The sequence below is a fragment of the Dasypus novemcinctus genome, chromosome 4 (genome assembly GCF_030445035.2).
Source record: "Dasypus novemcinctus isolate mDasNov1 chromosome 4, mDasNov1.1.hap2, whole genome shotgun sequence".
Classification (NCBI taxonomy): Eukaryota; Metazoa; Chordata; class Mammalia; order Cingulata; family Dasypodidae; genus Dasypus; species Dasypus novemcinctus.
Genome location: NC_080676.1, coordinates 135,085,371 through 135,107,156, shown reverse-complemented (window position 1 = coordinate 135,107,156; position 21,786 = coordinate 135,085,371). Strand labels below are relative to the sequence as shown.

Below are 21,786 nucleotides of genomic sequence, written 5' to 3'. Positions count from 1 at the left end.
TGAGTCAATGAAGACAAATTGTCTAACTTAGAGGGCTGTGGAAGTTTTTTGTTTTTGTTTTTGTTTTTGTTTTGAGAGACAGGGAAGTCCAGAGCGTTAAAGGGTTGAGCAGATGGCTAAATAACCATAGTACCAAAGTAAGGGGAGACTCAAATGCATAGTCCAAATCATGGGAAACTAGGATCCTTGTCCAGATCAGATTAGTCTGATTGCTGGCCTCCAGTGATATCAGCCAGGGTATTGCCCTAACTGTACCTAAAATTCTTTCTGATTTTTTCTTTGTACCTAAAATATAGTCTCTCCCATACTTAAAGCACATCTCCTTGACTTTTCTGCCTTATAATAATAATTATAGTTTAATTTATGTTTAACCATACAATAACAAATATTGACAGCAATCAATTTGCCTATCCTTGCATAACATTTGCCTACACATATTCCCTGCCTTGGGTATGTCATATATGGGTAACATGTATATCCTAACTGTGTTCAAAAAATGAAGTGTATTTTTAGCTAAAGATTCATGTTTCCTGTTGCTTATTTAGTAGGTGTAGTAAGTCAACAACTTTCTGTATTAAAGCTTAGATTTGGTAAATTCCCGTTTAATGTTCTTGCAAGAACACTTGTTTTCTAAATGTCAGCCAGGCTTGCTGTGATTTTAGGGACATCTTTCAATTATCTACCTTAAAGATGTTAGTATAGTTTGCTGATACCAATGTCATATTTTTTTCATACCACAAATACACCAAAAAGAAAAAAAAATAGAAAAGCAGTTTCATCTAATATAAACACATGTTCAGTTATATAAGACAAATTGTATTTTCACAGTTTCAATTTGAACACAAGCAAATGAAGGTGAGCTGTAACAGAGTTGTAATGAATTTTAAATTATCCTCATTATTCTTAACATTACATTTTACTTTCTGTACATACTCAAAGGTATTATTTCTCCTTTCTGTAGTTGTCAAGAGTTTTCATGCTTTCTACTTGATGTCTCTAACAAAGCAGGAAAGTTTCAAATATTATTTTATATAGCTTGACTGAAAAATAAATTTACCAGAATGCTAATATTGCCTATTCTTTCTCTTTTTAAAACCCTAAAGTTGTGCAGTGAAAGTCATACTTTCCTAATAAGAATAGCTGTGCTCAAGGAGCTTATTGAAATCATACTACACAATTGACTTGTCGTCAATGTAAACTTATTCCAGATGTTTTAACCTGCAGGTGGTTAGAATGCTTTAATTGGACAGCTCTTCTGCCTACCTTCTGGTAATTAATGCTTTCATTCCCATCTCTCAGCCTCGGTATTCTTGGATAATCCTAAATATACCTGTGCCTATTCTGTTCCTCTATCCCTGACTTATCTTATTTTCCATCCATAAAAAAGAGGTTTTAAAGGGTATGGACCAACTTTTCTATGATTTATAGTTCAAGGTTGACTTTGAACCAGAGAATAGGATTTTGATCCTTTTATTGTTACTGACATCATATGCAATTATAGACAAGCCCTTTGGTATCTCCAGGTTTCAGTTTCCTCATCTGTAGCATGGCTACAAAGATATACACCTCCTAGGGAGGTTAGCAGGGCAAAAGTAAACTGTCGCAATACTTGAGCAAAATGTAAATTATACAAATGTGCAATAAAAATTTTATTGTGCTGCTATTCCTGAACAGGAAAATTCTTTGAAAGAGGAATCCAGGATTGCAGAGTAGACACTCAGTATATTTCTTTTCTAAACTTTTATATTGGTATAATTTCAAGCATGCAAAAAATTGCAAAAATAGTACATAGAACTCCCATATACTATTTCTCAGATTTGTCAATTGTGTACATTTTATGCATGTGCTTCTTTGGTCTTCCTTTATCTCCAAATCTGGAGTAATATTTGGTAGATATTGTGACCATTTACCCTTAAAGATTTCAATGTATCTTTACTAAGAACAAGGATATTTTCCTACATAAACGTAGCAAATCATGGAAATTTAACAGAATGCATTCATTCAACAGAATGCGTTCTACAGAATGCGTTCATTCATTTAATAGAATGCATTCTACCGAATGCGCTCATTCTTGTCAATTGTTCCAAACATGCACTTTATAACATGCTTGTTTGTTTGTTTACACACAGGAACCAGTCCAGGATAATGCAGTAGAGGTGCAGTAGAAATTTGCTTTGCTCTTTTAATCTTCTTTACTCTGTAATGTCCCTCAGACTTTGCCTTTCTTGTCTGATATTTTCAAAGAAGGCAGGCCAATTGTTTTATAGAAAGTCCTTCAATTTGAGTTTGCCTAAAATTTATTCAGAATTAGATTCAGATTACACATTTGGAAACAGGGATATCACTGGAGTGGTGCTGCTCTTTCTCAATGCATCGTATCAGGAAGCACATGATGTCTGTGTTTCCAGTTTGGGGTCTATGTAGCTTTGATTATTTGACTAAGGTGGTGTCTCCAGGTTCTGCCACTGCATATCTACTGTAGAACGTGTACTGAATTAGGTAATTGGTGGCAAGATAAAATTGAGACTGTAAATATCTGTTCCTCATCAAACTTTAAAAGATTAATTTTGGCATCTACTGATGATAATCTAACTGCATCATTCTTTCTCTGTTTTTTGTTTGAGTTCTACGATAAGGAAAAGATTTTCTCCTCCTCCCCACATTTATTTATGTGTTCACTGATTTTATATCAATAAAGACTCATGGCCTTTTATATTATGCAATGGGTATTATATTCAATATATTTTATTATTCACTGGCTCAATTTGTCTCAGTTTGGTTAATGGGAAACCTATCAAACTTGTTCCTTCCTATTTCTATCTTGAATCATGCTGATTCTTTGAGATTTTCTGTAAATTCTGGAAAAAGATGATATTCAAGGTTCATCTTGTATATTCCCTGTCCTAGCCTTTAACCAATCTTTTCTATAAGAAACCTTGTTTTTGCTTAGCTAGTTTTAGTTAATTCTACATTGTATAAGATGATTTTGTTTATGCTTATTACCCCTGCTGTGTGTCCTTGCTCTTAGATCCTCTTAATAGACAGACACAGCTATACATATAAATATAAATTCAAAGTAATATCTCCAATTCAAATCAGGTATCCCAGGGTACATTCTATTCTTGCCCTCTTCTTTATTTGCAACTCCACTCATAAGAAGCTTTATTGCCAGTACCCACAATATATTTACTTATTTGCTCAAGCTTAGAACCCCCTAAAAGAAACCTCTTGTCAATCATCTATTCTTTAAGTTAGCTGAAAGAGTAGACCAAGTGCATCACATAGATTATCTCATTCCTTACTGAAACAATGCCTTGAAACAGATGTGAACACTCCACACTCCAGAAATAAATGATTTAATGTATGAGGCATATTTATGGGAATGACAAGAAATACATAGTACTATTAATGCTTTATTTAGTGCTAAATTTATTAAGCTGATATAGCTAATAAAACTTTAAAAGCCAATTGTTATTTATATGTTGATATAAAATAATATTACTTTTGACACTGTGATTGCAATTTAAAAATTTGGATTCTTTTGAATACCTCAAGCACATTAAATAGGACACAGAGCGTACACAAATAAAATAATTTAAAAAGTTATTTCACTTCCAGTTAAGCTTATTCTGAAAATACTCATCAAAGTTTAATATATTTTTCTATTTATCTACCTATTCCTCTGGCTTTTGGGGGTTAGGCTAATAGTTAATGTATTATCTTCCTTAGGTTGCAGAAATACTATGATACATTTTCAAGATTATTTTCATTTTTGCAGGCCAAAAAGATAAAGAACATTTCCTAAGGCTAGTAGATATTTCAAGATTAGTTTAGTGACATTGTTTTTTGTTTAGGATGAGGGAGTTGGGCACTTTTCAAAGACATTTCAAGTTTTATTTGCTAGTTGTCTTCTCATAATTAAAATTCTCTTAGTATCTCACTAAGGTTTTTTTTACCTTTATGCCTTTCTCATGGGTTTTTTTGATTTCCTACCTGGTGACTTCTTTTTAAACTTATTTTTTACTTCTCTCTGTTCAACATTATTAATCTATTTCCTAGACATTATTATATTAACCCTATTTGAATGACGTATTTTTTATTACTAGATATCTAATTATAATTATGAGTCTACCTAGAAGTTCTATTTCCCAGAAGTTTCTGTGTCTGATCTCCAAAGTTACATTTTCTTTTGGAACTAATTCATATTCTTGAATTCCACTGCTGAACACTCTTCTTCTTGGTTATTATTTGTAACCACATGTGCAAGTGTGGCTGGACATACAGCTTCCCTGTCCTTGCCTGACTATTATGCTTTACCACTGGTAGTGCTCATTCCTTCCCTCTTTTGAATTAGTTCTGTTTTTATAGATTATTCAATCAAATAATATTTCCTGAGCACTTATTCTATGCCAGGCATGGCTCTAAGTTTTGCAAAAGTTCTTGCCCTAACAGTGCTTACCTTATAGGCTCAGGCAGAAAGACATTCAAATATTTTATTTTAAGGAGTAATATGATGGTTAAGTTCATATGTCATCTTGGCCAGGTTGTTTGGTCAAGCAAGCACTGGCTTAATTGTTACTGTGAGGATATTTAGTGGATTTAAATCATCGGTAAATTGATTTCCTCTATGGCTGATAACATCTACAATCAACTTGATACTGCCTTCAGCATTGAGATATGTCTCATCCAATCAGTTGAAGGCCTTAAAAGAAGAAGTGATGAGCTCAGCAGTCAGAAGAGAGAATTTCTACCTCTACTTCAGCGAGCCAGCTTCTCCTGGAGAATACATTGAAAACCTTCATTGAAGTTCCCAGTTTATGGCTTCTCTACAGAATTTGAACTTGCTCGTCTCCACAGTTGCATGAGACAACTGTTGGTTCTGTTTCCCTAGAGAACCCTGATGAATACAAGTGATAAATGCAATAAAGAAACATAAAAATGTTACATGAGAGAGAGAATGATGGAAACAAGGGGAGCTATTTTGTATAGGGTTGGGGAGAGCCTCACTGGAGAGCCTGTTAGTAACTTCTAAGGGTTAGTAGGGGTTCTTAAACTTTTTTGCTCCACGGACCCATTTGCCAGTCAGGTGAAAACCACAGACTCTTACTCAGCCCACACTATGCTGTGTGTTATCTGATAAATTATCACACCTGCACCAACACATCCCACAAGAATAATGTTTTTTTTTAATTTCAATTCGAGCTCACAGACCCCTTGTTAAGAAGTCCTAGGTTAGAGCCATCTGATTTTACCAAAGGATCACAGGTGAGGAGTAGGGAAAGTGAAGAACAATGTGTTTGTGTTTGAGCAACAGGATGAGTGTTGGAGTCACTTACTGAGATGAGAAATATGGGAAGAAACATGATTAGACAGAGAATAAGATTTTTTATTTTTGTGTGTTAAATTTTGTACTTCTTGCTTGACATCCCAGTGGTAATGTCCTCTTGTGAGTGTGTAAGTCTGGAGTTCAGAGGAGAAGTAAGAATTGAAATACATGTATGAATTGTTCAGTATATTGCTGGTATTAAAAATAATGGAAGTAGATAAGATCGTTTATGGAGAGAATGGAAAAGAGAAGAAACCTGAAGAAAGAACCCTGGGATATTCTAATACTTTATGTTTGAGAAGAAGAAAAAGATCTGGAAACAAATACTGATTAAGAACAGGGAATGAGATCAAAGGAAAGCCACAAGTACGTGAAGCGTCCTGGAAGCCAAGAAAGTTGTTTAAAGATGCTTCCTTCAGTTTCTAGGAACAATCAGCGAGGTCAAATGGTGCTGAGGATTATCTGGCTTACTCCTGGTTCCCTGTACTTACTTCTATTTACACTTTAATAAGTAAGCATATGGCTATTATATAAAACAAATTTATACTTAATGGAACAAACAAAATAACTACATATCTGTTCCTCCTTATTCATAAAAGGAATAAAAGTTGAACATTGCCTATCTACCATCCTTTTATAATATTACCTTTTCTATACCTTTAAACTTCTCTCTTTTTTTTTCATATGGACCCATAACCTTTCATGAACAACTTATTTAAAATTAATTAGAGAAGTGGACTTAGCCCAGTGGATAGGGAGTCCACCTACCACATGGGAGGTCGGCAGTTCAAACCCCGGGCCTCCTTGACCCGTGTGGAGCTGGCCCATGCGCAGTGCTGATGCGCGCAAGGAGTGCTGTGCCACACATGGGTGTCCCCCCATAGGGGAGCCCCCGCGCAAGGAGTGTGCCCCCTAAGGAGAGCCGCCCAGTGCGAAAGAAAAGTGCAGCCTGCCCAGGAATGGCGCCGCACACAAGCAGAGCTGACACAACAAGATGACGCAACAAAAAGAAACACAGGTTCCCGGTGCCACTGATAAGGATAGAAGCAGTCACAGAAGAATACACGGTGAATGGACACAGAGAGCAGACAACGGGGGGGGGGGTAAATTTTTAAAAAATAAAATCTTTAATAATAATAATAAAATTAATTAGGTAATTAATTTTTATTAAATTAATTAATTAATAAAATTAATTAGGTAATTTTATTATTATTACACAATATCCAAATTGTTAAAACTTGACCACTTGTATCCCATTTAATCTGGCTCCTTTGTTCTTTTAGAATTACCCCTGCTATTCTTGAAAAATTTCCTATTCTCTGGCAGTAGCTGCATATTTCAAAGGCATCCTGATTTTTACTTGCCTCAAAAATTGGAATTGGTCATCCTTATTCAGAAGAAAATATTAATAGAGATCCACAACAGGGTGCTGGAGTTAAAAATAAATGTTGGCAGTGACAAATATGCTATGGTTTTTCTTGAGTTACCTTTAGTAATGATATCTATGAGTTTAAGAGTTATAAATTTCCATTGATTTTTTTTTCCATTTAACATATGGTGTTCTTTCCTGATTATCTTACCACATTTTGCTTTCTACTACATTGAGAATCCCACTTACAAATGGACATCCTGATGCTCAGAGCAGTGAAGTTGTTTACATTCCAGCACGTAGCAACTTGGAGTGGGGATAACATTAGATTTTTTTTCATCCCACGCAGCATATATGTAGCACCTATTGTGTACCAGGTCCTGTAATAGTCTTTGAGGTTACAGAGGTCTGAAATGTGTGTCTTTCTCTCCCCACATGAGCTTCTCTTTTCCTTGCTGCTAGGATCATCATTTTACTTGACCATGCAGACCAAGGTGAACTATGTGCAAAGTGGTCACATTCCCCTAAGGGCAGGCTGCTAGGGTCCTTGAATGCTCTGCTTAATCCCTGCTGATTCTGGCTGAAGGTTCTCTATTTCTGCCAACTTGATCCTCTGCTGGATTGGAGCTTACCTGTCACGTGGGGTTATCTCTTTCTCTCATCCCCATCTCTCTCTGTCCGACAGTTCTTCCCTGCTTTGCTAGAATGTAAATGTTTTGAGACAAGAAATTCTTAAAACCCTAAGTCTCCTCTTTGCATCCTAAGTGATTTCTCTGAAGCTTTCCTTCTCCCCTATTTCAGTTTTTAATCAATGGTAAAGCAAGGAAAGATTTTTCACTGTGCAACATCTCTAGAGTGACTACAAAGTACAGATTCTTTGTTCACACACCAATCTACCACATTAGAATTTCTGAAGGTAGAAACTGATAATCTGAACATTTAACAAATACCTCAGGTGGTTCTTATAAACAATAAAGTTTGAGAACCACTGGCTATAACATCTATATTTTCAAGTTGTTTCCACTGAAGCAAGGCTATATAATTATTATAGGATATTATATTGGTTCTTGAGCTGGTGTTGGGCTTATGGTAGGGAAGTCAAGTACATAGACACAGAACGGTTTGTGAAGCAGGACTTGGGGGAGAAATGTAAATGATTCTTGAAGGAATACTTACTACTTACGATAGTTACAGGTGCTGCAGAAATGAAAATATGAAAAAAGAGACTATTTTCCATGTAAGACAGTAACAATTTTGAAAATCATTAGGAATGTGTGAGAAGATTAATTTTAAGTTGTATTTAATTAGAACAATAGTTCAGCACATGCATATTTAATCTTCACAGTTTGTGGTCCTGGTATTAGATGTCTATTCCAAACCTTAAAATAATGAGAGGAAATGTTGATTACTAAACTTTAGTTACCCACAAACTCTCTCATAATGGTAATTATATTTATTATTCGCCCATGGAGTTTAGTACTTAAAAAGAAGAATTTGGGACTCTAGCAAGTCTTTCTTTCAACTTCCTTAATTTAACAATGATTGAAATCTATTGTAAATACACTGTACATACATCTCTAAACTTCTAAAAGTGATGGTTTCTGAAGATAAAATATGTAGCATGCATATAGAGAAACAATACTATCATGTTTGATAACTACTATATTCTATAAACTTCAAAAGAGAATCTATAAAATGGGCTTAATCTCTATTTGAAAAAGTTTTAACACTTTTAAAATTCTATCACTTATTGATATAATTAGTCACAAAATTTATCTGAAATATTATTTTACTTAGATACTATATTTCATGAGTCAAATGTTTGAACTCTTGAGAGAGCAAGCATTTAGTTATCTATGTGTGACTAGTTTTCAGGTGATATAAGTCGGCACTGTCAAAGTCTATGACAGATTCAGAAAAATGCCCAATTCTTAAACACACTTCATTCACCATATTAAACGCAAACTAAGGAGCATATTATATGGCAATTATAAGATTATTTTTAAACTATTGAATAAATAAATTTTGTGTAAAACATACAGTCCTTAAAAAGTATAATTCTCTCTTACCTCACAGTTGTTACAGTTATGGTAATCATATGGAAACTCTGACCAGCTGAGTTTTAGGAAAATATGCCTAAACATTTGGTACAGAAGGAAGATCAGAGATAGTACACCAGGGAAGAGATTTCACTGCAGCCCCTCTCTGGGTCACGGTGGGCAAAGGAGTCCCTGGGTACAACAGTTGTGGGGTGTTGCCACCTTTCTCCACCCCTCCTCCCCTTCCAGCCTCCGCCATCCTTCCCGCCAGTCCCGCCCATATTGCCAACCCACAATCTGCCCTCTTCCCCAGTAACTGCTTACCTCAGGTCTATCCATCAGCTTCAGCCTGTCCACAGCCGCCCCTTAGCCAGCCCTCCCTTCATCACGCCCCTCCCTCTACCCAACCCTATATAGCTAAGTGTACTTCCACAATAAAGCAGACCTGTTCTTGCGCTCAAGCGGTCTCCGTGGTTTTTCCCCAACCGCGCGTCCCCCACGCCTGGAGAACCGGTGCTCCCTCTTGGGGCACCCCCCGCCGGTAGTTCGGCAGGAGCAAGCCCCCCCCAACTCTTGGGCCTGAGCGAGGACGAAACCCTCTCACTCAGCTACAGTGGGGTATGGTCACCAAGTCTGAAATTATCAGTGTCAGGTTTGGCTGTGGTCCCAATTGCTCCAGCCTGGAAAGTGGCAAGGCCTTTTGACAAGTAAGCAAGGGCCTCTGTATCACCACAATTACCTCCTGGCCCAGCATCTAGGCCACTTAAGGAGCTGCCACCAACAACTAAAAGCAGTGGTACCCTTCTATACCTGGGCCCAGATGACCCCATGGCTTGCCTTTCTCTCCCTCTGGCCCCCGACTTCTCCTTTCTTTCATGTTCTCCACCCCACCCAAAGAACCCTGCCCATAGATATATGATGCACCCCAGAAGGCTGATGCAAGTATAGGCTATAAAATTAGACAATCAAGACCAAACCTCTGCTTCAACATATGAGCAACCAGCACTCCTTTTTGTTCTATTTGTAAAACTCATTGCATGATATTGAGGATTACATGACATGAATGCCATTTGTGTGGCACTTTTTTATACAATGTAGGCTCTCGGTAAATGGAAGGCTTTCTATTGCCATAAAACGTTTAGATAAATTTCCTCAAGTTTTAACTTAGTATGGTTTCCAGTGGATCCATCTCTCCCAGGGCTCTAGGATTAAAACCGAGAAAGTTCTCTCTTCTTCTGTATCTTCGGTGTATCTTCTTGAGTGAGTGTCTGTTTCTGTCAGCCCAACAAGGGGACAGGGACTCAACCCTGGATCACATCCTTGTGACACAGTTGAATCAAAGCCCTAATTTTGATTTAATTAAGTAAATGTAAAGTCTTTGAATTTAATACAATCAAAGGGTATTTCGAACAGACAAGTTTACAAAATAATCAATATATTTTTTTGGAATTCATAAATAATATAAAATTGCTATACATACTAAAGTGGTGAATAGATGGATGAAAGATAGAATTGATATAACTTTATGCCTTTTTTACAAAAGTATATGACTTGGATTTTTAAGAATTGAAATACTATGTTAAGCTATGCATTTGCAACTCTAAGAATCAAATCAAGTGCTCTACCTATAATGTACAGTCATTGAAATTTTGTCTTCATTGTGAATACATATTAACTTAATTCCAGCTGTTTAATCGTAATTTCTTGGCATGAAGCTATTATAGGTCAATAGGACACTTACTAGCCTCTGCACACTTTCAGGTCATAATATATTATCTAATTTGATCTGTCCTACAACACTAATATCATCCTTTATCAATACATTATTGATGGTACCAACATTACATATAAAAATTATTCTGATTCATTGCATACAGAAAAGTATTCAATTGTATATATTAGATTATAGGCATAAGATGATTACCTGCTTACCTTAACTCTGTGTGAGTTAGCACCCCGTAAACACGTGACTGCTTCAGGACTTCCTTCCATTATTGCTTCAGCTGCTACAGGTGTCTGAAGAAGCACTGAACCAGAGCACAATCCCCATAGGAGAATGTGATCTAAAGCAGTGGTTCTCAAAACTGGCAAAAATTTAGCATAAACTGGAAGGTTTAATTTTTAAATTATTTTTTTAAAATCCCCCTGCTCCATTCAGACTCTTTAACTTAGAGGTGGGGGAGGGAGTTCGGGTATCATTATTTGAAAACACTCTATGTAATTCTAATATGCTGCAAGGGTTAAGAAACACAGTCTACAAATAGTGATGAAGAGATGATCTAAGCGATAGAGAGATTAGTACCTAATTAAGGTTGCCTCTACGATATGATCAGAAAAATAAAAATTAAAGGAAGAGTATTAAAGGAGAACCTTGCACAGAGATCAAAGAACATTTTAGGATGGAAACGTGTAATTCTGAAATGTGTATTACAAAGATTTCTAGCAGTGATCTGACTTGGATGGAGAATGTTCCTTACATGTCTTCATTATAATCTTCAGGAGAAATTTAGAGCCATCTAAGTGGAAAGCAATCCTAGGCCTGCATATGACATCGAATCTGACTTCTCCTCAAATAGTAGCTCGGTTGATAGATCAAATTGTCATTAACCCACATTACAATAAACGAAGCAAGAACAATGACATCGCCATGCTGCACCTTGAATTTAAAGTGAACTACACAGGTAAAGGAAATTGCTTTAGTCTTCTAATCTGTCCAAATTAATTTAAAATTTTATTTGAAATATAATCAGTACCAAATCATTAATAGTCCATAAAACCAGATAGTTACAGAAATCATTGTAATTTAAATATAATTGGGGAATGGAGAGAAACATATTTCATCACCTTCTTCAAGGTGTTTAAACTTTCTAGAAAGTTGACCAGTAAAGTTGACCAATAAAACTCATAGAGCCCTCTATAACAGAAATCTCGAAGGAGCAGTCCAGAGAAAATAGGTCATGTTATTATACGGACTCTCTACTTCTGATGTAAAATAAAGTCAAGTCTTTCTGCCACAAAGATCAGAGTAGGACATAAAGTAAGCAGGAACTAAGTTATCCAAGGAATGAAATTTTTAAAGGAGATTCAATAACAATGGAGTGGCAGATTAAGAACTTCCTCCAAAGCCTGGATAATTTGCACAAAATCACCAGAGGAAGTGAACTTTATCCTGAAAGACTCTCCTTACTTCCAACCTTTACTCTGCAAACTTTTCCAATCCCCAGTTAGGAGAAAGTGCTCCCATCTCTGTGCTCTTGGACATGTGTTACCACACTTGTCACAGAGAGCTATTTCATGGTTAGTTGTGTAGCCCTGTCCTTAGTAAACACTCTATCTGATTCATCTTTGGGTCTGCTCTGGGTCTTACATGAAATGAGTGCTGGACAAACGTCAGGTAATTTGTAAATTTTTCCAGAAAGACTTTAATTTAAAAGCATGTGACCAATGTTAATGTTTCCAGTAGTGCCCTGAAAACAAACATCTGAAAGGTTTTTTAACAGGAGGGTAACTGGAGAAAATCAATGGAGTCTCCGAACATTTGCTCAAGTTTCTTTTAATTGACCTGAAAAACAGTTGTACTAAGATTTTCACAGAACTTGCACTATAATGTACCATGATTATTTAAATATCAAATATAAGTGACTAATTCCAGATATAAGACATTGTTTCACTGTAAGAATAATTAGGAGACTACACAGAGGAGCCTGAAAGGTCACCAGTGGTACCTAACCCATTGTCAAAGAAGTTCGCTCTGAAATATCTGTTTACCCTAAGGATGTTTAAAAAATCAGGCAAGACAAAACAAAATCCAAGTTATTTTAAGATTAAATATTGAAAGTACTTGACTTTTAAAACTTGTTGAAAGGCGTGTGTGTCTTTTTTTTTTTTTTCCAGATTATATACAACCTATTTGTTTACCAGAAAAAAATGAAGTTTTCTCTCCAGGAAGGTTTTGCTCTATTGCTGGCTGGGGAAATGTTGCCAATGAAGGTAAATTATCAGACACATACACACACAAAGCTTACTAGCAATTGTATGCTATTGCATGATTCTTTAAATACTTTCATCAGTTATTGCTTTTTTATATACTGTAGTGATTTTCTTCTTCAAAGCACCAACAGACTTATTAGATTTACCTGTTGTTGATAAGATTACATTATTTTACTATTATACTTTTTCAGTTTTTCCAGATTGTATAAAGTATATTGTAAAAGTTTGTCTAGTGTATATATAGAGAGTATATAGAGAGAGTATATACAGAGAGAGAGCATGTGTAGAGTATAGAGTATTTATCTAAGTTTGCAAAAAATTATATTTGTAAAGCAACATTGATAAAGTCTCATGAAAAGCCAAATTACTATCTGTTACATTTCCAAAAACATTAAAATTATCTTTATTGATAAGGCAAAACCTCATATTCACATTCCCTAAAATGAGAAGAGACTGCCTTCTAGCCACATGCTGTGGTTCTGCCTACTGATAAGAAGAGTCTGATATGGCATGAATCTTACCTTTAGGTCTATAAAGTTATATACAGTTGACCCACTAGCATTAGTTAATAGGATGGTTTCTAAACAGAGAAAAGATGACATGGTAAAAATAATCGAACATGAATTTTTAAAAAACATTCTAGTACTTCTTACACTGTAAATATATTTGCAAACCTTATTGGCTAAGGAATTCCTGATAGGATTTACTCCATCTAAAACAGCATTTTAGCCACTCATTAATAGTTAAGCAAAAAAGCAAGCAATAGGAGGATCTGGCCTCTGTAGTCTCAATGAATAATAGACATGGTGCTTAAAAATCCAGTTATTTAAGAAGAGATTGTACAAAAGCTTTTGGAGAGGTGCAGGTCTCAGAAGCAAAGTCATTGTGACTAAAATATACTTATTTGTTATAAAAGAAAGGGTAAAATTTTAAGCAAATGCTTTTCTCATGATTGTGATACAGGTTCTCCACTGTAATTACATTATACTGATGAAAATGTATCTTGTCTTTTGTTTGTAAAGTATATTAAAGTCAAAGACTGTATATTCTTTTATTTCCTTCATTGAAAGTATGTCATAATTTATTGAATTTGAAATTTAAAGAGAAAAAATGATTCAGAGAAGTATTTTCTGTACCAGACTTCAAGTTGTAATATATTTTATGACCACAATGGAGACACTTCATAAACAAATTGGTTACTAACAAAAATGTAAGGCTCTTTATTCCATAAGAAATGTGTATATTTTTAAAGTTAAGTAAATTTGACTCACATTTCATATAGGAATAAATGGCCAGGTCATATTTATACTTCATAAATCATGGCAATTTTAATGAATTTTAGGAACTTCCCCTTATGATTTCCATCTACTTAATTTCATAAAATCGCATGTTCCCTTCTATTTTAGTATATTACCCTGATTAATTTTCTAAGAAAACCATGAACACATTTTGTCTAGGCAGAGATGAGATGCTATTAGTAGATTAGATTAGGGCAATCAGTAAACTTAAAATAACTTTACTGAAAGTGTTTATGTTTGTTTCTGTGTGTGTGTATGTGTCATCTCAATTATTTTCATGGCAATTCATGTTGACAATTAAACATTTAATGTAAGGATACTGCTCAAACTTTCTTTTACCAAAGTGTTTTATTATCTCCCAGCCAAATGTTTTTATTGACTGATAAGCAGAAAAAGTGACTTATTTCTGTTATAAAACCAAATTTCTGTTGTCAAACAGTCCATCTGCGAGCTTCATAGGATGGAAGGCCGTGAGATGCTGCCTCTGCTCCTGCAGCTCAACCTCTCCAATTCACTTTCTTTGTTTTAAGTCCATTGTCAGACTAAAAGTCATCCAGTGGTATGCTGCTGGAAACACTGGTACAACCTGGCACGAGCCATTTCTGCATATCTCCTTCCCTTCCAATTCCTTTTTGAGTGTCATGCTGGTACCTCGAAATCAAATACAATGGGAATGATTATACCATGCCAACTGGCAAGCTGTACATATCAGAGAGGTGATTTTTTTTTGAAAGCCAATTTTTAAATGTTTACAAACTTATCAGTGGGTCATACATAACTGCTTTTCACCTAAATCACACACACACACGACAAGTATTTGTTTCCTCAGGTTTTGTGGGGGGACAGGGTTGGTGCATGGATCAACCTAGCTTGAATGGAATGAAACCTTTTTGCAGCTACACAGTCACTCACGTGGACTAACTTATCCTCAATCTTCTACTCATTTTAAGGAACCAATTGAGATTCTAACTATTGGAAAGTGTTTATCATGAATCTTTTATGTGACACTAGACACTGGTTACTTTCATAGCCCTCTTGGGATTAGTATTTCAGAAAACAGAGTTTCATGCTTCCAGTGGATGAGACATTTTATTTAAAAAGTTTAGAGGTATACTCCTGCTACAAAAATGCCTCCTTTCTCTTTGCCTGCAGATGTGCATGACAAGCTGATTGCCCTTAGACCAGGGCACAGTTCATCTGAATTTTGTCTTCTGCTCATGTGCACCTGCTCGCTCACATAGCACCGCAAAGAAGTTGAATGCCATTATACAGGAACACCTCCTCAGGTGCCAAATGAAAAAGCACTTCTGGATTTCTGCTAATTCCATGAATGAGGTTCTTTGTGCTGGTGGGCTTTTTTCCACAAGCAATACTGTAACTGTTTAAAATTACTGAAAATACCTAGAGACTGTCTAGTCCAACCCACCATTCCTGCCAGCCCTTAAGAAGAAAGAAGTGCTTTCCTGTTATCCATTTGGCAGAATTCACAGATGAGCTTTATTATGTACTTTAAAGCACAAGGTTTAGCATTTAGTTCTTTTATTTATATACACAGTTCTCCATAATGAGAGTGAAATGTTAGAATAAATAAGACTGATGGTGGCTCATTCAATATACATGTTGATCATTTCTGACTAGTTGTCCGCATTATCCATTTTGAACAGGTCCTACTGCAAACATATTGCAAGAAGCTGATGTTCCTCTTCTATCAAATGAGAAATGCCAACAACAGATGCCAGAGTATAATATTACAGATAATATGGTATGTGCAGGCTATGAAGAAGGAGGAATAGATTCTTGTCAGGTAAATATGTAAAATTGCTCATGCTGCATTTCCAGGAAGTGTTGCTGTATAATGATTTCATTGCTTAACAATGATTCTGAAGTAAAGAAATCATCAAGTTCCTATGAACTTTACTTCTATTTTCACACAGACATGCACACAACACTTGCCAACTGTGACTTCTTGCTTTTATTTGCAACCTATTTACATAGTCCATCTTAGTGTGGATCTCAGAATCAGAAAAAAAAAAAACCAACCTAATATTTAACAATTTAAAATAAAAGAGCAACTAAAGAGACAATGACAATTTAATGCAGTACATGATTCTGGATGGGATCTAAAATTGTAGGAGAAAAGGTTGAAAAGGACATTATAAGGACATGACAAATGTGAAATATAGACTGTAAGCTTTTCATCAATGTTGAAATTCTTGAATTTGATCCTTGCTCTTAAGATTTTTATATAAGTGAGTAAATGTCCTTGTTCTTAGGAAATATACATGGAAGTGTAACCTGATCTCAAATGTTCAGAAAATAGATAAATAATAGATATATACAGAGAAAGAGATGGCTAGACAGATGACATGATAGAAAGATAGATAGATAGATAGATCATATAGAATGATGTGACAAATATAACAAAATGTTAAAATTGGTGGAGCTGGGTATCTTGGGTGTATATTTAGGAGTTCTCTGTATGGAGTTTATATTATTTTCGTAAATATCCTGTAACTTTGAAATTACTTCAAAATAAATTGTTTAAAGGAAAAAAAATAATGCTTAAGAAAAAGTTACAAATCTGATGTCCTTAAGGACTCGGCATAAAATGTGAATGTGTGAGGCCACCAGGTAAAATAGAGAGTTGTATACCTGGAATTAACCTGAACTCTGTTTGCCTTAGCTAAAAGTGCTTATTTGCAAATTCTTTTAAACCCTATATAAACTGAAAGCAAACAGACAACAGCAACAAAACAGATCTAGACAAATTTTGTCTCCAGGTCTCTAATTTTCACTCCTAGTTTAGGCATACAGTGACCTGAAATAATTACCAGACAAAAAAAATGACCCGAGTAGAGCCACTTGATTCCCAACCACTAGCAGAGAGTGAATAAAAAACTCATCAATAGATTGGCATGGTCCTGGCTCTGGGACTGCCAGAATCTTCATATTGTCTTTTACATCTTACTTCAGAGGATAAATAACATGTATGTGTTGCAGTGGTAATGTCAATATTGCAATAAATTTGAAGTGTCAATAGCTTTTGACCTCCATCATAAAAAATAGCTCTTACCCACAAACTACCCTTATTTAAAGAGCAAAAATATCTTACCACATGAAAACTATTTACCCATCTTTACCTTAATGAACTCCTCATACACACAAGAAATATTAGTACTTTCTGCTAGATGTTAGAGTCATAATTAATTCTTAGATGCACATTGACTAGTCATTAAAATCAAGGATCTGTGCTCAAAACTACTCTTGTTTGATCCTTGCTTTAGTACTTACTGATTACTGGGAGTTTTTGTTTTTTTTTCATTTTAAATTTTTCTTGAGTTCATCATTCATATATGAACATACATAAACAATAAGTATATAGTAAAAGTTGTATACTTAAAAAAAACTTATATATCTTCATATAGGGCTCCCATATATCACCCCACCACTAACAACTTGTATTGTTGTGAAACATTTGCTACAAACTATGAAAGCCCATTGTCAAAATAGTGCTACTAACTATAGCCCATATTTTATATTTGGTGTATTTTTCCCCAACCCACCTGATATTTTTTTATTTTTTTTGTTTATTTTTAAAGAAGCTTTAGATTGCATAAAAGTTACATTCAAAATATAGGGGATTCCCATATACCCCACCCCTCACCTTCATATTCCCCCACTTTCCCTTATTAACATCTTTCATTAGTGTGGTACATTTGTTACAATTCAAGAACACATTTTGAAGCATTGCTACTAAGAATGGATTATACACTTTGCATCACAGTTTTATAGTTTTGACAAAACATATATATTATGGCTTGGGTCTGTCATTGCAATATCATGCAGAACAATTCCAATGTCCAAAAAATGCCCCATATTACACCATTCCTTCCCTCTCCCTCCCTTCAGAACTTCTGGTGACCACTGTCTTTTATTTCATTGCAACAAGTTCTTCCATTACTAGAATAGCAATGTCTGGTTTAGTCCATAGTTGCATTCCCCCCTATGTTTGTTTATTCCTCAATCTTGAGGATTTGAGGATGGTGATGCCTACTCTGCTTCCAATTGGGAGGGACTTAGATCTCATGTGGCATATGGATGGAATTGCCTTACTTACAGTTATAGATACTCTCTCTTTTTGGGGGATGTGTATTGTCCATCATCATCCTTTTGTTACTCGTCCTGTCACCCAGTTATTAACACCCTTATAAGTATTACATATTTGTTATAGTTCATGGGAGAACATTCTCGTATTTGTCCTGTTAACCGTAGTCCATCTTCCACAAATGGATTGCCCGTTTTATACAGCCTCATGTTTTGTACAATCCATTCAAAGTGTATACCCAGTGGCTCTCATTTTCATCACAGAGTTGTGCTGACATCATCTTAGTCAGTTTTAGAAAGTTTTCATTACTTCAGAAGGAAAAATCCACCTTATTCCTCCCTATTGTTGTCCCTTAGAATTGATATATCTTCTTTGCCACTGCTGCAAAAATATTGCAATGTTGCTGTTAATTAGAATCCATAAGTTCCATTAGTTGCAATTTTCCCATGTATTAACCATATTCGTGACACTTTTTAAACAAACATTCTTCTATTTTTACTTTTAACCACAATCTTCATCCGTCACTGAAATCACTATGTTAGAGGGTTGCTAGATTATTCTCTAGCTTCCTTTCAATTGACTTTCATGTCAACAGAATACTTTAAAGCATAAAGTACTAAGTATACTTGTACTAAGTATACAACCTGGTCCAGTGCAATTAATCAAAATTATTAACAGTTTTTACAACAAGACATAGTAAAATTCTTTGGCATATTTTCTATATTTGAAAATTAATAAAATATTAATGAATTAATGTCTACTGGATTAACTTAAACTTGAAAAAACTACTGAAAAAATTAATTACTTACAAATGTGAAAGTAGTGGTTTCTACTATGAGAAAATATTTTCATTTTGTTACATATATTAACATATATGTCTTAATAATTTGACATGATACAAGACTTTTTAGCAGATGGTTATGCAAATAAATATGTGCATGTGTCCTCTAGTTAAAGTCAATGCCTTATGTCATTTTAAACTTTCAGCTTAGTTTTACGTTTATTCCACTTTGATGAACACTTGCAAATTCAAGACAAATCAGATAGCTTTCTTCTTGCTTAAAATTTATCTCTGGATCTTATACTTCCCTTTTAAAATGAAAAGCATGGCAAAGGTAAGATATATTGGCACTTAGGGGAAGATTTATAAAATTATTGTGCAGGAGGGAAATCAGTTGTACAACTTCAATTACAGATAATGGTAATTGGGTGGCAGATACCTCATGCACTAAGCAAAAAATATAACTGCTGATTCTACTGACGTTAGGGTTACATTAAGCCAATAACTCATGCAGATCTCTGAAATTGTATATTTGGCTTTAATTTCTACAGAGTCTAAATGTGTTATTTATTAGCAAGTAAGAATGCTCCCACACAACGCAGTACCTTGTGTAATATAATTTTGTCACATTTGAATAATCGACAAGCTATGTGATCACATGGTTTTCTTTCTTCAACTATAACATTGCTATACAAGTTTAACTGATGAAATAACAATGCACTGTTCAAAATCATGAACTTGTTATTCTGGATCCATCACTTAACTATGTCCTTTGAAGCATTACTTTTCCCTTAGAGTGGCAAAGAATGTGCCTATTAATCATTCACACTTTCTTGGCTTACAAAGGTGTGTTTGTGAGGCAGTTGTCTTGGTGTAAAGCTCCCGTGACCATAAAATGTTTTCTGTATACCTAAGTGAATGACATGGAGTGCAAACCCATTCCTGTAATCATTCAGAACCATACTATATTCCCATGGTTTTCAGAACACGGACTCCAGTCCAGCAGATCAGCATCATGTGGGAACTTGAATCTCTGGAGATGGAGCACATTGTGTGCTTTAGCACTCCCTCCAGGTGATGCTGATGCACAACAAAATTAAGAGCCACCGTGCTAGACAAGAATGGCCATCAACCTTACACTCAGTTACTTAGGTCAAAGAAGGAGGTAATTTATTTTTATTCACAATATAGCATCCAAGTGGAAATATAAATTTAAGGTTAATAATTTATACTACATTCGTTTGTGTTTCTGAAGTAGTTACAAATCTCTGAGATAGTGGGAGATGGAACATATGGGAAAACAGAGAAGGAGAAGGTACATAACATATCTGGAATGGAGTCGTTTGATGGTGGGAAGTGATGAAACCATATCTAGGTCCCCTGGCCAGCCAGACCAGCTAGCAGTGAGGCAATAAGCCTTCTGCAGGGTCCAAGTAACTGCAATTGACCTGGTGTGTGCTGGGTAAGTTAAAAATCCTCATTTATGTAAACATCTGGATTCTATTGTGCCTAGAAAAATTAAATTATTTTAGAAATTATTAAGAACACCAAATTACTCCTTCTAATAATATCCAGTTAAGGGTTAATTTTAGGAATTTCTGAATCACATATAACTCTGAGCCTGCATTTGTTCTTACCTTGGATTGATGCTATTCCATAAATATTTCTGAACCCTTATTATGGGCAAGGGTTTAGGATGCAGAAATAAAAATCTCAGCCCCTGTCTTCAAAAGCTAGAACCTATTCATTCCATTTGAAATAGAGGTAGTGGTTGTCAGTGATATTTATCCTCCTTTGTCCCCAACAGAGAGAAGCGCTTTTATAGACCGTATTTTTTCCTTAAATATAGTGCCCCAAAATAATAAAGAATCAGGCAAAAACTTCTCAAGTATACATTCAAGCATGGAACTTGGGTTAAAATATTCTATGGTACCAGTTAATTTAAACAAAGTTTGAAAGACTTTAAATTCTCCATAAATATAAAAGAAGAACAGATTAAAATTTTGCACAGTTAATATGGGAAAATACTTATAAATTTTCTGTCATTAAATAATGATTCTTTATGTTTGCATATGCATATTTGCATTATAAAGGAACCATGTACAAATAAAATCTATGGAATTAACTCTTCCAGATGATCACTGTAATTAATATTTACCAAAATCAAAACAATTTTTTTCATCAACTGAAGTCTCAGATAAACACACACATTCTTACCCTAGAAATTACCTCATAGGCTTGTCTATTTCAGTTGAAATTTAGTTTTGTCAAATCGATTTGTGTTTGTCTAACGCCTAAAAGCGAGTGCTACCCCAGAGAACTAAAATCAATATTACATGTGGGTTTATTTTCCTAAAAAGCGTAATTTGGAATAATTTTTTCTTTCCTACAAAGTCCTTCTACTACTTATAGTATATCCCTTTTGTTAAAATGACTGGTTTTTAACATATATTTTGGTTGGGATGTTTTAGTAGTGGAACTTTTGAGAACAAAAGATTGCATATAAGTTAAGTTTTAGTTGTCATAGTTTCCATGTCTCCTTACTGAGGAGCAAAGGCTTCTCATTCTTGGCCTTGAGTAATGTTGCATGTATATACAGATGACTGGAAATTAAATCATATTTTTGAATCTTTATTTTTGAATTGATTTGCTAAAAACAGTTTTGTATATTTATATCAGTTGAGCACACATCTACAATTTTCTTTTCCAATTCATGCCTTAGGGAGATTCAGGAGGACCGTTAACGTGCCAAGAAAACAACAGGTGGTTCCTGGCTGGTGTAACGTCATTTGGACACCAGTGTGCAAGGCCTAATCGCCCAGGGGTGTATGTCCGGGTTCCAAGGTTCACAGAATGGATACAGAGTTTTCTACTTTAG

At 35.1% G+C, this 21,786-nt stretch overlaps 1 protein-coding gene across 1 annotated transcript in view; it reads left to right on the top strand.

The window, feature by feature from the left end:
- TMPRSS15 (transmembrane serine protease 15) overlaps positions 1-21,786 on the top strand; it is a 159,430-nt gene extending 137,644 nt beyond the window's left edge. Inside the window, exons 23-26 of the mRNA XM_058296480.1 lie at positions 11,234-11,415; positions 12,629-12,724; positions 15,687-15,826; positions 21,631-21,786. Coding sequence (XP_058152463.1) covers positions 11,234-11,415; positions 12,629-12,724; positions 15,687-15,826; positions 21,631-21,786 — 574 coding nt within the window. The remainder of the gene's footprint in view (positions 1-11,233; positions 11,416-12,628; positions 12,725-15,686; positions 15,827-21,630) is intronic.